This window comes from Notolepis coatsorum, assembly GCF_963971535.1.
Source record: "Notolepis coatsorum genome assembly, chromosome: 9".
Lineage (NCBI taxonomy): Eukaryota > Metazoa > Chordata > Actinopteri > Aulopiformes > Paralepididae > Notolepis > Notolepis coatsorum.
The window spans coordinates 23,972,365-23,987,144 of NC_140173.1; the positions used below are offsets into that span (position 1 = coordinate 23,972,365).

General features: G+C 45.8%; 2 protein-coding genes across 2 annotated transcripts in view; one reads left to right on the forward strand and one right to left on the reverse strand.

The window, feature by feature from the left end:
• The window catches only part of LOC311234561 (attractin-like protein 1), a gene marked incomplete at both ends in the record, with an annotated part of 812,919 nt that overhangs the window by 106,840 nt on the left and 691,299 nt on the right, over positions 1-14,780 (reverse strand).
• On the forward strand, positions 10,103-11,135 carry LOC311234929 (heterogeneous nuclear ribonucleoprotein A0-like; the record flags this gene model as incomplete). The annotated part of the gene is made up of 2 exons (XM_084322206.1): positions 10,103-10,660; positions 11,094-11,135. The coding sequence occupies 2 exons, from the start codon at positions 10,103-10,105 to the stop codon at positions 11,133-11,135; spliced, it is 600 nt and encodes a 199-aa protein (XP_084178332.1).

The window sequence follows — 14,780 nt, forward strand, 5'->3', positions numbered from 1 at the left end:
ACACACACACACACACACACACACACACACACACACACACACACACACACACACACACACACACACACACACACACACACACACGCATTCTGGAATGCTAGAGGAATTGGTATTCAGAGCGGTGTTACCCAAACACCCTGTCTTAGTTCATACAGTTTGGTTAGACGTCTAAAGAAACAAAAACAATAACCATGTTGTTCAAACACGCCTACGCAACAGCCTGCTTTTACATCTTTAAGTATTTGGGAGAGGTCTGGAACATTTTCACATTCTAGTAACACAGGCAGCGGACTAACACTAGGAGTGAGGCAGCATTAAAGTAGACTCCAACAAACGGGTCAAAGGTCAGGGGAGAAGTGTGGGCCTGTAGAATGGATCATTGGTGGACTGAAGTGTGAACTTTAACCGAGCTGACTGCCAACGTTTCATAGAAACCTTGGAGTGAGATTCGATTTTGTTGGGGTGGCCACCGCACGCTGAATACATTTATTTTAATAAATGTGTACTTGAAGTAAAGAAACTAAACTACTATTTACAGCCATACAGCCATTTCCCCAGAGGAGCCTGGATTCTCTTTAGAGGACATCCTGTCTCTGGGGCACAAGTCCGCCTTCTTCCAGACTCCGACCATCACTTTCCGACTCCACAGCTGAGACCCTCATCCATGCCTTCGTCACCCCCCGCCTGGACTACTGCAACGGGGTCCTGTCCGGGGTTCCAAGCAAAACCCTGGACAGGCTCCAGTATGTTCAAAACTCAGCTGCCAGGGTTCTCACCCGTCACCCGCACCAAACCCTGGCAGCACATCACTTCCACCCTCATCCACCTCCACTGGCTCCCCATCAAATCCTGCATCACCTACAAAACCCTCCTGCTCACCTACAAATCCCTCCACGCTCTGGCACCTCAGTACCTCACTGACCTCCTCCACCCCTACACTCAGTCACGGTCCCTGCGATCCACGGACACTGGTCAGCTCTCCATCCCCCGAACCAGACTGCGGACCTTCGGGGACAGAGCTTTCAGTGTGTGGCAGCTCCCACCCTCTGGAACCTCCCCCCCTAGAACGCCCCAACTCTGGACTCGTTCAAAAAACTGCTCAAAACCCACCTCTTCAACTTGGTTTTTGACCCCTAATTTCTCACTCTGTATGTTGTGTCTGTCCACCATGTTTGTTATTGTTGTTTTTCCCCCAATGTAAAGCGACATTGGGTTTTATGAAAGGCGCTATATAAAACCAAGTTATTATTATTATTATTATTAAGTCCAAGTCAAGTCTCAAGTCTCTCTTTGGAATAATGTGTTTTTAATGAACATGTAGCTACCAAACCACTTGATATGGACATGTAGCTACTAGGGGAGTAACGGTACACAGAAGCCACGGTTCGGTACATACCTCGGTTTTGGGGTCACGGTTCGGTACGAGTTCGGTACGACAGGAAACACATATTTATAATGATTATTATATATTTATAATATTTATAATAATATTAGTAGTCAGTCAGTGATAACGGTGTCATTCTTGTGTTCAGGAATCCACTTGAGTAAATTAATTGCCTAGTGCGCCCACCCCCCACCAGTGTATAGTTTCAGTTTCACTTCTAGAGTAGATTTTACTTCACGTGAAGCAGAGAAAGAAAGACGACTCTAGAGAAGAGATGCCATGTTACACAACAATGGCAGAGTATTTATCAATTTCTTGGATTTAAACAATGCAGCTCAACTGGAGAGGAGCTCAGAGGACCAGTCCAGATCAGCAAAAGTATGTTTGCATTTTGTATTTAAATTTTTTAACAGGGAAGGGAAAGTAGCGTGGAAGACGTTGGTGGGTGGGTGTGTGTGTGTATGTGTGTGTGTCTTTCCATTGGTTAACATTATTAGGCGAACAAGAAAACAATGAACATTTTCAGCCTAGTGTAATGACCCTGCTGTGTTACAAACATATCATTCATTCATGGTTTAGTTTCAGGCACACCTGTAGTAAGGGGAGGGGAGGAGCGGAGAAGCAGCCCAGTGCAGACTAGAGTGCACGGTTCATTTGTTATGTCGGCTTGTCATCATGCCTTTACAAGCTTCAATGTTTTATTCATCATCTAAATGTGGCGATACAAGCTTGATATTCAACATTAAATGAATGACCTTCTGTGTTAGTAGACTGTTAGTAAGCCAGTGTAATATGAACATGTACCAAACCACTTGATATGAACATGTAGCTACAAAACCACTTCATATGAACATGTAGCTACCAAACCACTTGATATGGACATGTAGCTACCAAACCACTTGATATGAACTTGTAGCTACCAAACCACTTGATATGGACATGCAGCAACCAAACCACTTGATATGGACATGTAGCTACCAAACCACTTGATATGAACTTGTAGCTACCAAACCACTTGATATGGACATGCAGCTACCAAACCACTTGATATGAACATGTAGCTACCAAACCACTTGATATGAACTTGTAGCTACCAAACCACTTGATATGGACATGCAGCAACCAAACCACTTGATATGGACATGTAGCTACCAAACCACTTGATATGAACTTGTAGCTACCAAACCACTTGATATGGACATGCAGCTACCAAACCACTTGATATAAACTTGTAGCTACCAAACCATTTGATATGGACATGCAGCTACCAAACCACTTGATATGAACTTGTAGCTACCAAACCACTTGATATGGACATGTAGCTACCAAACCACTTGATATGAACTTGTAGCTACCAAACCACTTGATATGGACATGCAGCTACCAAACCACTTGATATGAACTTGTAGCTACCAAACCACTTGATATGGACATGCAGCTACCAAACCACTTGATATGAACATGTAGCTACCAAACCACTTGATATGAACTTGTAGCTACCAAACCACTTCATATGAACATGTAGCTACCAAACCACTTGATATGGACATGTAGCTACCAAACCACTTCATATGAACTTGTAGCTACCAAACCACTTTATATTGATATATAGCTACCAAACCACTTGATATGGACATGCAGCTACCAAACCACTTCATATGAACTTGTAGCTACCAAACCACTTGATATGAACTTGTAGCTACCAAACCACTTGATATGAACTTGTAGCTACCAAACCACTTCATATGAACTTGTAGCTACCAAACCACTTCATATGAACTTGTAGCTACCAAACCACTTGATATGAACTTGTAGCTACCAAACCACTTGATATGAACTTGTAGCTACCAAACCACTTCATATGAACTTGTAGCTACCAAACCACTTCATATGAACATGTAGCTACCAAACCACTTGATATGAACATGTAGCTACCAAACCACTTGATATGAACTTGTAGCTACCAAACCACTTCATATGAACTTGTAGCTACCAAACCACTTTATATGGATATATAGCTACCAAACCACTTTATATGGATATATAGCTACCAAACCACTTTATATGGATATATAGCTATCAAACCACTTTATATGGATATATAGCTACCAAACCACTTCATATGGACATGTAGCTACCAAACCACTTCATATGAACTTGTAGCTACCAAACCACTTGATATGAACTTGTAGCTACCAAACCACTTTATATGGATATATAGCTACCAAACCACTTTATATGGATATATAGCTACCAAACCACTTCATATGGACATGTAGCTACCAAACCACTTCATATGAACTTGTAGCTACCAAAACACTTGATATCGACATGCAGCTACCAAACCACTTGATATGAACGTGTAGCTACCAAACCACTTGATATGGACATGCAGCAACCAAACCACTTGATATGGACATGCAGCTACCAAACCACTTGATATGAACGTGTAGCTACCAAACCACTTGATATGGACATGCAGCTACCAAACCACTTGATATGAACTTGTAGCTACCAAACCACTTGATATGAACTTGTAGCTACCAAACCACTTCATATGAACTTGTAGCTACCAAACCACTTCATATGAACTTGTAGCTACCAAACCACTTTATATGGATATATAGCTACCAAACCACTTTATATGGATATATAGCTACCAAACCACTTTATATGGATATATAGCTACCAAACCACTTCATATGAACTTGTAGCTACCAAACCACTTGATATGAACTTGTAGCTACCAAACCACTTTATATGGAAATATAGCTACCAAACCACTTTATATGGATATATAGCTACCAAACCACTTAGTATGGACATGTAGCTACCAAACCACTTCATATGAACTTGTAGCTGCCAAACCACTTTATATGAACTTGTAGCTACCAAACCACTTGATATGGATATATAGCTACCAAACCACTTGATATGGACATGCAGCTACCAAACCACTTCATATGGACATGTAGCTACCAAACCACTTCATATGGACATGTAGCTACCAAACCACTTCATATGGACATGTAGCTACCAAACCACTTCATATGAACTTGTAGCTACCAAACCACTTCATATGAACTTGTAGCTACCAAACCACTTCATATGAACTTGTAGCTACCAAACCACTTCATATGGACATGTAGCTACCAAACCACTTGATATGGACATGCAGCTACCAAACCACTTTAAATGGACATGTAGTCTACCAAACCACTTCATATGAACTTGTAGCTACCAAACCACTTCATATGAACTTGTAGCTACCAAACCACTTCATATGAACTTGTAGCTACCAAACCACTTGATATGAACTTGTAGCTACCAAACCACTTTATATGGATATATAGCTAAATGATAGCCAGGTCTTCGTTAGAATCATTGTACAGCATTCCCTGATGTCCCACTGTGATGCAATTCTACAGTCGAGGTTGTCTGTCTTGTTTGCCAGAGATTGGACATTTGCCAACAGGATGGTAGGTAGGGCAGTCTTCCACCCCCTACGGCGTGCCCTCACCAGCAGGCCTCCACTTGTGGCTTTTGTTTCTGTGTCCCGGGGCCTGTTGGGTTTCCTGCCCCCACCGCTTGTCTCTCAATACCTCTTCAGGTAAGTTCTTTGTTTTGATCCAGTCTGATTTTCCGTAATCGTAATCTATTGAAAACTTGCGTATGTCCAGTAGTGATTGGCGATCATATGTGATGACACACATGTTGATAAATAAACGTACAAAAAAACTAAAGTAAAAAAACACAGTAAAACTGGAGCTCCCGGAGACACGTCTGCTCTCTTCAGCGTCACGCTCATTAGTAGCAGAACTGCTCAGACAGGTGTCTGCGCTGTATTGAGAAGAGGTGTTGAGGGCATGAGGTGTCGTCAGGCTGGCAGCGGAAAATAACATTGTACCTTGCAACATTTAACCCTCTAAAGCAGTGTTTCTCAACTGGTGGGTCGCGACCCAAAAGTGGGTCGCGGAGCCATTTTGAGTGGGTCGCGGATGTGTATAAAAAAAAAAAAAAAAAAATTTCCTTCTTTTAAATATTTTTTTTGCACTACCTCTTTGTGAAAGTGGCAGACCTCGCACCTCGTGAGCCCCGTCTCTCCGAACCACGTCTGTTCGAGGGTAACTTCGAGGATTGTGCCACATTCATCATGCAGTGTGAGTTGGTCTTCCTTCATCAACCCAGCCATTTTTCGTCAGAGGGATCCCGAGTAGCCTACATGACTAACCTGCTCACGGGCCGAGCAGCACAGTGGGTTACTGTCTCCTGGGCAATGGGGGCTGATTTCTGTTTTTCCTACCCAGACTTTGTGGCAGAGCTCCGCAGGGTTTTCCACCACCCAGCCCGTGGCCAGGACCCAGGAGCTCGGTTGGGCACCTTCCGGCAGGACAGTGGCAGTGTCAGAGACTACGCGCTGGAGTTCAGACTGGCTGCAACGGAGAGCGGTTGGAACGATCAAGCGCTTCGTCTCACCTTCCTGAGGGGGCTCAACGACGCAATAAGGGACCAGCTCGCGACCCAAGAGGAGCCCGATTCTCTCGAGGGCCTGATCAGCCTCGCTATCCGCATCGACGGACGCCTCCGGGAGAGAAGGCGTGAGCGAGAACGACGGGGACCCCCAGACGTACCCCCCGAGTACCACGACCTCGAGGAGGTTTTCAGTAAGTCCAGGGCTCAGGTATTTCCGCCTCACCGGCCTTACGACTGTGCCATCGACCTCCGCTCAGGGGCTTCCTTTCCCGGCGGCCGCCTCTACAGGGCTGACCGTCCTGCCCCCTCTGTGACTGGTGGGTTTTTTCCCTCCCGAGCTGTGACCGAGGAGGAACCCATGCAGCTGGGACGCAACCGCCTTAGCCCGGCCGAACGGGAGTCCAGGCTCAGGTCCGGCCTTTGCCTCTACTGCGGCCGGGATGGACACCGTGTCTCCAATTGCCCTACCCGGCCAAGAAGACCAGGCTCGCCGGGACCCCGGGAGATCCTGGTGAGCCGTTTTTCCTGTTCCCCCACCCGTGCACCACCTAACCGTCTGACGAACGTCACCCTAGCCTGGGCGGACCAGCGGGCGACGGTGGGTGCACTCATTGACTCTGGTGCTGATGGGAGTTTCCTGGACGTTGAGTTTGCCACCCGGGCCAACATTCCACTTGAGGACCTCGAGAGGCCCTTGGAGGTCTTCGCGCTGGATCATCGCCGCCTGACTGACATCACTCAACGCACCTGTCCAGTCCTTCTCACCATTGCTGGTAACCACGTTGAGAGACTCCAGTTTTTCATCACCAGCTCTCCTCTTGTCCCTGTGGTCCTGGGCAGGCCTTGGCTCACGCTGCATGAGCCCCACATTGCCTGGTCCTCTGGCACCATCAGGGGTGGAGCCCCTCCTGTCATGCCCAGTGTCTTCAGGCGGCGTCCAGTCCTTCGCCCCGGGGTTCCCCTTGTGTCCCTGTCTCTAGCCCCCTCTCCGGGCCTCTGTCTCCGTCTCCGGCCCCCCTCACCGGGTCCCTGTCCCCGTCTCCAGCCTCCCTCACCGGTCCTCTGTCCCTGTCTCCGGTCCCCCTCTCCGGGCCTCTGTCTCTGTCCCCCTCTCCAGTGCCCCTGATCGCCGGCTTCCTTCGGTCCCATCCGGGCAGGCCGGGGCTGAGTGGGTCGCCGGGTGGCTCCCGTGGAGGGGGGGGTACTGTGAGGATTGGTTCTTTCCCCGCCACACGCTCTTGGGGTGCTGTGATGATTGGTCCGTTGCCTAACGCACACTTCTAGGTTAAGTATCAATTACCATCACGCACCTGATGTGTGTGCTAATCAGCGCCCCAGAGGGCTTTATATACCAGGACCTTCTTTCTATCGATGTCGGGTTGTTCTGGAATACAACTGCTTTGCCTGCTTTTTTCCCGTTGCTGTTTCCTGATCTATATTCTCTCCAGGACCTTTCTGTGGAGAACTGTTTGGAGCTGCGCCTTGTTACCCGTTACGCGTTGCGCTTGGGAAGAGCTGGGAGTATCTGCAGAGCCGCTACAACATCATATGCCAGATTCCCACCACTGTCGCCAGGAGGATTCTGCAGAGCGGCTGATGACTCTGCCGGAGGCAGTCTCCCCGTTTGTTTGATTACTGTACCTATTCCATCTTTTGACTCTGTAAATAAATACGCCCTAGCATTTGGCTAACTCTGAACTTCCTGTCTGTGCCGTTGCGTTTGAGGTCGGTTACAAACCATAACACCCACTTATTTGACGTCGATCGACTAGATCCATTTCCGGTTTGTATGGCGCAATAAACGCCCAAATCATATCGATTATTGAGTTATGGCAGCGATCCATATACACGGATGTGTGTCTAGAGTCCCGCAACAATATGTGACTGCCGGACAGATTTCCCAGATGCACAGAGATCACCAGAGATCCATTTCCGGTTGCAACTCGCCCGATCATCCACCAGGCGGCGATATTGAAGCGTCCCACTGTCTCAGCCGAGGCTGGGTGGCGGAATTATGAATACCATGGCGAAAAAATTAAATATGATCTCAATAACGTTGTACGCCGTGGATTGGCAGAATTCGCATGATCAGCAAACCCGTCGTAAGCCGTTTATGGCGGTGAATGTGTTAATAGGTGCAAAGGTTTTTACTATAGGTAAAATATGCTGCCAGAGAAAAAAAGAAAAATGGACATACAAAAGTTTTTTAGTCAAAGGGCAGCAGAGACAAGTGATACAGGGACACAGGTACGGTCTTACAATGGCTTAGTGATTATAACAGTGCAGTTCAGCATTCAGTAACCCATACTTTTTGTGAACGTGTTTTTTATACTACATTCTGTTGAACACACCTCAAAACCGTACCTAAAGGAAAATTGGCTCAATTGCAATAAAAATAACATAGACAGTTATGATATTACATTCTGCTCAGCATAATTTGTATGCAAAATATTGTGGTTCTCTGCTTTAGTCTGTTGACACATTTCTATACTAAATGCTTTTGTAGTCCTGTGTCAATTGTAAATGTCATATAAGTGAATTGTATAGAAACAACTCACCAAAAGTGACTATTGCACAACTGATTTGACCAAAGAAAATACAACAAGGGGGTTTCCTTCAACCCCCCACCCTCCCTCCTTGCCATACCTTGGCTTTTACTGAAATGACGACACTGCTCTTGTCAGGAGCAAACTACATCCCCAGTTATCCCATTAGTTCCCTGTGATGTTAAGCTAAGAAGTCTGCTAAGAAGCATATATTATTTATTATTATTATTTTATTTCATTGGGTTTTTAGCCCCAGTTGTACTTTTGTTCCACTTTTTTGTGTTTATTTCCTGTTTTTAAGTGCATGAAAGATTGTGTATTACTGCAAAAATCTTTTTTTTTAAATAAATCATAGTGGTTCAAAAATTTGGGTCGCGACTTAATGACTAAGGAAAATGTTGGGTCCCGAGGCTAGACCAGTTGAGAACCACTGCTCTAAAGCCGACATAGACAAAGGTTCGCCTGGACATAGTGTTATATTTTTGCCAATTCTGAGCTTATTCTTTGAATCAGTATCAAGTATCAGTATCAACCTTTTATGATTCACAGGGACCTACCCTTTATTTCTGGTGCAGTGTAAGGTCACCATCATACATGACCTTTGTGTGAGCATACACTATTTGACATTAAAAAAAAAAAACGATTTGTGTTTTGCTGAATAACTCCACCAGGGAATTATTGTTTTTTCAACCTCTATGTGAAATCTGGTGCAAATACACATTTTCCTCAGTGAGTGATATTGTTGTGGGCGTTATTTTAGCAGACAATGTGAAAATACATGCATTTTGGTGATACATTTCATACGTATGTGGATCAATATATCCCTGCAACCCCCCCCCCCACACACACACACACACACAAAATGCCCCTCCAAAGCTCTTCTCCTTTTATATTATCCCTCTCTGCATCTTATCCAAATAGCATAGTTACAGTTCATTCGAGCTGCACAATACATAATATAGTTGTCCGATCAATTGATAAATAAGAGTAGGCTCCTTCAAACACATCAAATCCTTCACTATGCTTGTCATCATCACTGTCCCAGCTATCTGGCTCAGAGTCTGTAAGAGCCAAAGCTATATATATTTAGGTTATTGTATTATATGAATGTTTAATATTGATTGGATTTAGATAAAGTCATTGAACCATCGTATTTGTCATAATAGCGCATTCTAGAACATAGAACCTTCTAGAACGTTTGTGGTGACGTCGTAATAGACCTTTCTGGAACATAGAACATTCTGGAACGTTTGTGGTGATGTCATAATAGACCTTTCTGGAACATAGAACATTCTGGAACGTTTGTGGTGATGTCATAATAGACCTTTCTAGAACATAAAACATTCTAGAACCACAGTATGACGTCATGATAGAAAGTTATGGAACCTTCGTGATGTCACTGTATGAGGTCATAACCGAACATTCTAGAACATTTGGGTCTCTATATAAGTGGGTGTTTCTTTATCAACAGACATACTACTCACAAGTAAGTAATTTGACCAGTGGAGTGGATCCGCGTCCCTCACATTAGTAAGAAAACGCTGTTACATGAGGAAAAGGTCCGTAACGCCATTAATAAAAGGAGGGCTAAGTTAGGTCATCTAACTGGTCACTTGAAGAAGAAGAGGAGCTCACGACTTGAATTTCAGTGTAGTGCTCCCACCATCTCTCTCTCTCTTGATCGAAAAAATCTCAAACAATGACGAATCAACTTTGTAAGCTTTTTGTCGGCGGGCTGAACATGGAGACGACCGACGATGGCCTGCGCCAGCACTTCGAGCAATTCGGTAGCTTAACCGACTGCGTGGTGGTGTTGAACCAGCAGCTGCAGAGGTCCCGCTGCTTCGGCTTTGTAGCCTACTCGTCGCCAGAGGAGGCCGACGCGGCAATGGCCGCCAAGCCGCATGTCGTCGACGGCAACAGCGTGGAGGTGAAGCGGGCGGTGGCATGGGAGGACACCAACAGGCCGGGGGCTCTCACCAAAGTCAAGAAGATATTCGTCGGTGGTTTGAAAGACGACATCGAGGAGGACCAACTGAACGAGTATTTCGGCCAGTACGGCATGATCGAGAAGGCCGAGGTGATCACCGACAAGGAGAGCGGCAGGAAGCGGGGCTTCGGCTTTGTCTACTTCGAGGACAACGACTCGGCCGACAAGGCGGTGCTGATGAAGTTCCACACCATCAATGGACACAAGGTCGAGGTGAAGAAAGCCATGACCAAGCAGGAGATGAGGGCGGCCGGCTGGAGAGGCATCGTAGAAGGGAAAGGGTCTATAGCACCATCCACTACATATTCCAGAGCATCATCTGCAAGCCAGCGGCTGAACGCTGACTTAGAGAGGGCTGAGTTGCTAACCCAGGCTTCCACTCTAAAACAAAAACGACAACTCGAGGTACACGCTCTAAAATTAAAACGACTACTCGAGAAACAGGAGGCTCTGCTCTTAGCTAAGCTAAGAGCAGATAGGGAACAGGAGGCTCTGCTCTTAGCTAGGCTAAGAGCAGATAGGGAAGAACAGGAGGCTAAGCTAAGAGCAGAGAGAGAGAAGTTACAGATCAAGGCTGCTTTAGCTGCCTCAGAGGCTAGGAGCAAAGTACTGGCAGAGCACAAGGGCCAGCGAGCCGCATCCAGAGTGTCCCGTAGGGATGGAATGAACTCTTACATAGATAAACCAATTTCCGTTGTAGCACCAGCTCACGGGCAGGCTAGGCCTGCTCCCGCGGCCGTAGCGGAAATAAAAGAACCTGCTTACAGTAGCAGCTCCAGAGCACCTGGCGGTGCTACACAGAAAGAACAAGAGTCTCCGCAACAAGAGCTCAAACGAGCCATGGTGGATTTCCCAGTGAAGCAGCAATACCATGCTATGCTGCCCCCTCAACAGATTCCTATATTCAGGGGAGAACCTATGGAGTACATGCTATTCATCAGGGCTTTTGAACACGGAGTGGAGGACAAGATAGATAGTAACAGAGACCGGCTGCACTTATTGGAGCAGTACACGGAGGGGCAGCCAAGAGAGCTGATACGAAGTTGTTTTCACATGGAATCAGACCAAGGCTATCCCGAGGCAAGGAGGCTTTTGAAAAAACATTTTGGAAATGGATACAAGATCTCAATGGTGCAGTGGAGTACGTCACTGTGAGGCAGTACTTCACTAGAAATATATATATATATATATATATATATATATATATATATATATATATATATATATATATATATATATTATTAATATACATATATAATAAATAAAAATAAAAATAAAAACATATATAATAAAAAGAAATATATATATATTAGAAATGTTTTCCTCTGTGAAAAAAAAATACCAGTGAATTCTTTTTTTTCTTCAAAACTGGCTAAGTGACAGCTCTGAGCTCTCTGATCAGGCCTGATCATAACTGCAGTAATGGCCAGCTGTCAATCACTCAGTGCAAAATAACTGCACTGGGTTGGGCTTAGGAATGTAATTATCCAATCAAAATAGGGTAGGGTAGGCGGTCTAGTGAGACTTTGCGCACGAGACTGATTGACGTTCACGCCGTGCCGCACAAACTTAATATCCAATCAGAAACGCACAGCGGCGTGATTTTTTGCCGTAGCCTCTTCGCAAACATAGGCTATGGAAAAAAATCACATGGCTCGTTCTGTCCAGGAGCCTGGAGAGAGGCTGAAAACCCGCAGTTCTTGCCCGACTGTTGGGAGCTGAATCCCGGATCCGATTTTGACGATGAAGACCCCCAAAACATGGAGGTCCCGAAAATATTTTAAAGTCAGAAAAACTTTTTTAATACGTTTATTTTTTATATCTCTTTTTTCATTAAAAAAATTGTTGATGAAAAGTTAGTTTTTCAGTCCGATTTCAGGGAAAGTGGTCGGTTCGGCCCGGGGAGGTCGAAGTGTGGTTCGTTGACTTTGTGGTCAACATGAGAATGTGCGAATGGGTAGGTGGTGTGGGTGGTGATGGCAGTGGAGCAGGAGGGGTGGTGGTAGTGGCGGTGGTGATGGCAGTGGAGCAGGAGGGGTGGTGGTGATGTGCGAATGAGGAGCCTGACACCTGGGAGGAATGGGGGTGTTGCAGCCTTGGGGATGTTTTAAAAATATTATTTAATATATAATATAATATAATAATTTGTGCTTCACCAAAAAAATTGGTCAGCAGCCGCCACTGCAATGGCGTATATAGACAAGGCACTGAACTGGCCTACTATCCAGTCCAATGACGGAGAGGCGCTCCACTCCTTTTGCCTCTATCTCACTGGATGCCTCAACGCTATGGCTGACGTGGAGTACATGCAGGAGCTTGACAGCATATCAAATATGCGCGCCATCACAGCCAGGCTTCCGTACAAGCAGAGAGAGCGGTGGAGAAGCAAAGCCTATGCTCTTCTAGAGAAAGATCAGCGCAGCGCCAATTTCAGCGACCTTGCCGATTTTTTCAACCTACAAGCCCAAGAAGCCCTACACCCGCTCTTCGGCAACATCACAGAGGGAAACCAGAGCCAAGCTAAGGCTCACAAAGATGAGAGGACCGCCAGAAATAGCGGCGCTCTGGGAAGCTTCACAACAGCTGCTACAGCAGTCCAGCACCCGGCAGAGGCTAAAGCAAGCCACAAGGGGGATACCCTCTGTGCCTTCTCCAACCCTTGCCTCTTCTGTCAAGGAGGACAGCATGCCCTGGAACAATGCAACAAGCTGAAGAAGTCTCTTCACAAGGAGAAGATACAATTTCTCCAGAGTAAAGGCCTATGTTTCAGCTGTCTGAAACGGAGTCACATGAGCAAGGACTGCCAAGAGAAGATTAGCTGCCAAGTCTGCCAGCTTCCCCACCCTACAGTTCTACATATTAATAACAAAGCTGCCTATGAGGAAGCAAGGTACGTGAGGGAGACATCGGACATCGGATGCCAGTCCTGCGCAATGAGACTTGGATACAGGGGCCGGAATTCCTCACCAAGCCCGAAGAGGAATGGCCCCAGAACCCAGAACCCCATGGGGACCTAACCACGGAGGACCCAGAGGTAAAGAACGCCGTGGTCAGCGATACTGCAGCTGAAGAGCAGGTCGACAGTTCAGCAGTTCCGGGAATGTTATTCCAATTGGAACCGTCTCCAGAAGGCAGCCGGTTGGATGCTGAAGCTTAGAAGCACTCTGCTGAGGCTGTGTCGCCAGAGGAGGGAGATGAATGCTTCGCTCACACAGTCTGAGGTACAGACACCGATGGATCTTCGTGAAGAAGAAGCGGCATGAGGCGGTGGTAAAGACCGTCCTCCTACGGTGTGCCATGTACTAGTGACCTCTGGCACCAGGTATTGGTTATCCCACAGCGGAGACACTTATCAGTTGAAATAGTGTTTGGTTTGGCTCCTTGGTTTTTAGTAGTTAGTCATTGTTTCTAGATTGGCTCTTACACCGGCCCCTAATTGTCCTTCTAATCTAGAAACAATTAATATATATATATTATTGTATTATATGAATGTTTAATATTGATTGGATTTAGATAGTCATTGAACCGTCGTATTTGTCATTTGTCTCTATATAAGCGGGCGTTTCTCAGAACAGCAGTTTTGCATCTTCGACCAGACTGAACAGCACCGAACGCGTGTATGCTTTTTGCGCTCTGATTGGCCAGGTCATGTGACATGTGCGCCAATCGTAGGACAGCAAGTTCTGTGCCTATTTCTGGGTCTAACAGCCTGCAAACTACCTGGTTTTCTATCGCCATGCTGTAAGACAAACTCTAACCTTAACCAACTTCGAAAGCGCCTAAGCTTAACCAGTGTAGACACTTGCGATCCCACGATTGGGCGTACATGTCACATGACCAGAAATGACCTGGCCAATCAGAGACGCGGAAACACAACTGGGTTGGGTAAAGCATACACGCGGACCGAACGGATGGACTCAACGATGGACTGAAGCCAGAAGCCAGCAAGTGGATTTGCGGCTTTCACATTACGAAGGAATTTTCATGTGTCGAGTCGGCGGTGATTTTGGAGACTGGGAAAATACAGTTTTCTTACCTTGTAGTAGTACTTGTAGCTTGTATTAGTACTTGTAGCTAGTAGGAGCCACTTGTAGTAGTATTTGTAGTAGTGACAGGAATATTTAGGAAAGTAGATTTAGGACCACTTCTGTAAAGAGAGACTTTGCAAATAAACCATTTGGATATCTTTACTTTGCACTGGAGCGGCTGTGGACATTGCTTTTCTTTATCAACGGACGTACTACTCACGAATAAGTAATTTGACCAGTGGAGTGGATCGTCGGCCCTCACAGAGTCCATTTCATTTATATGATCTGGATCGTCCTCAACATCCACAACGAGTTCCAATGCTTGTTGATCATTAGATCTCTTTGTTTTTTTGCCATTT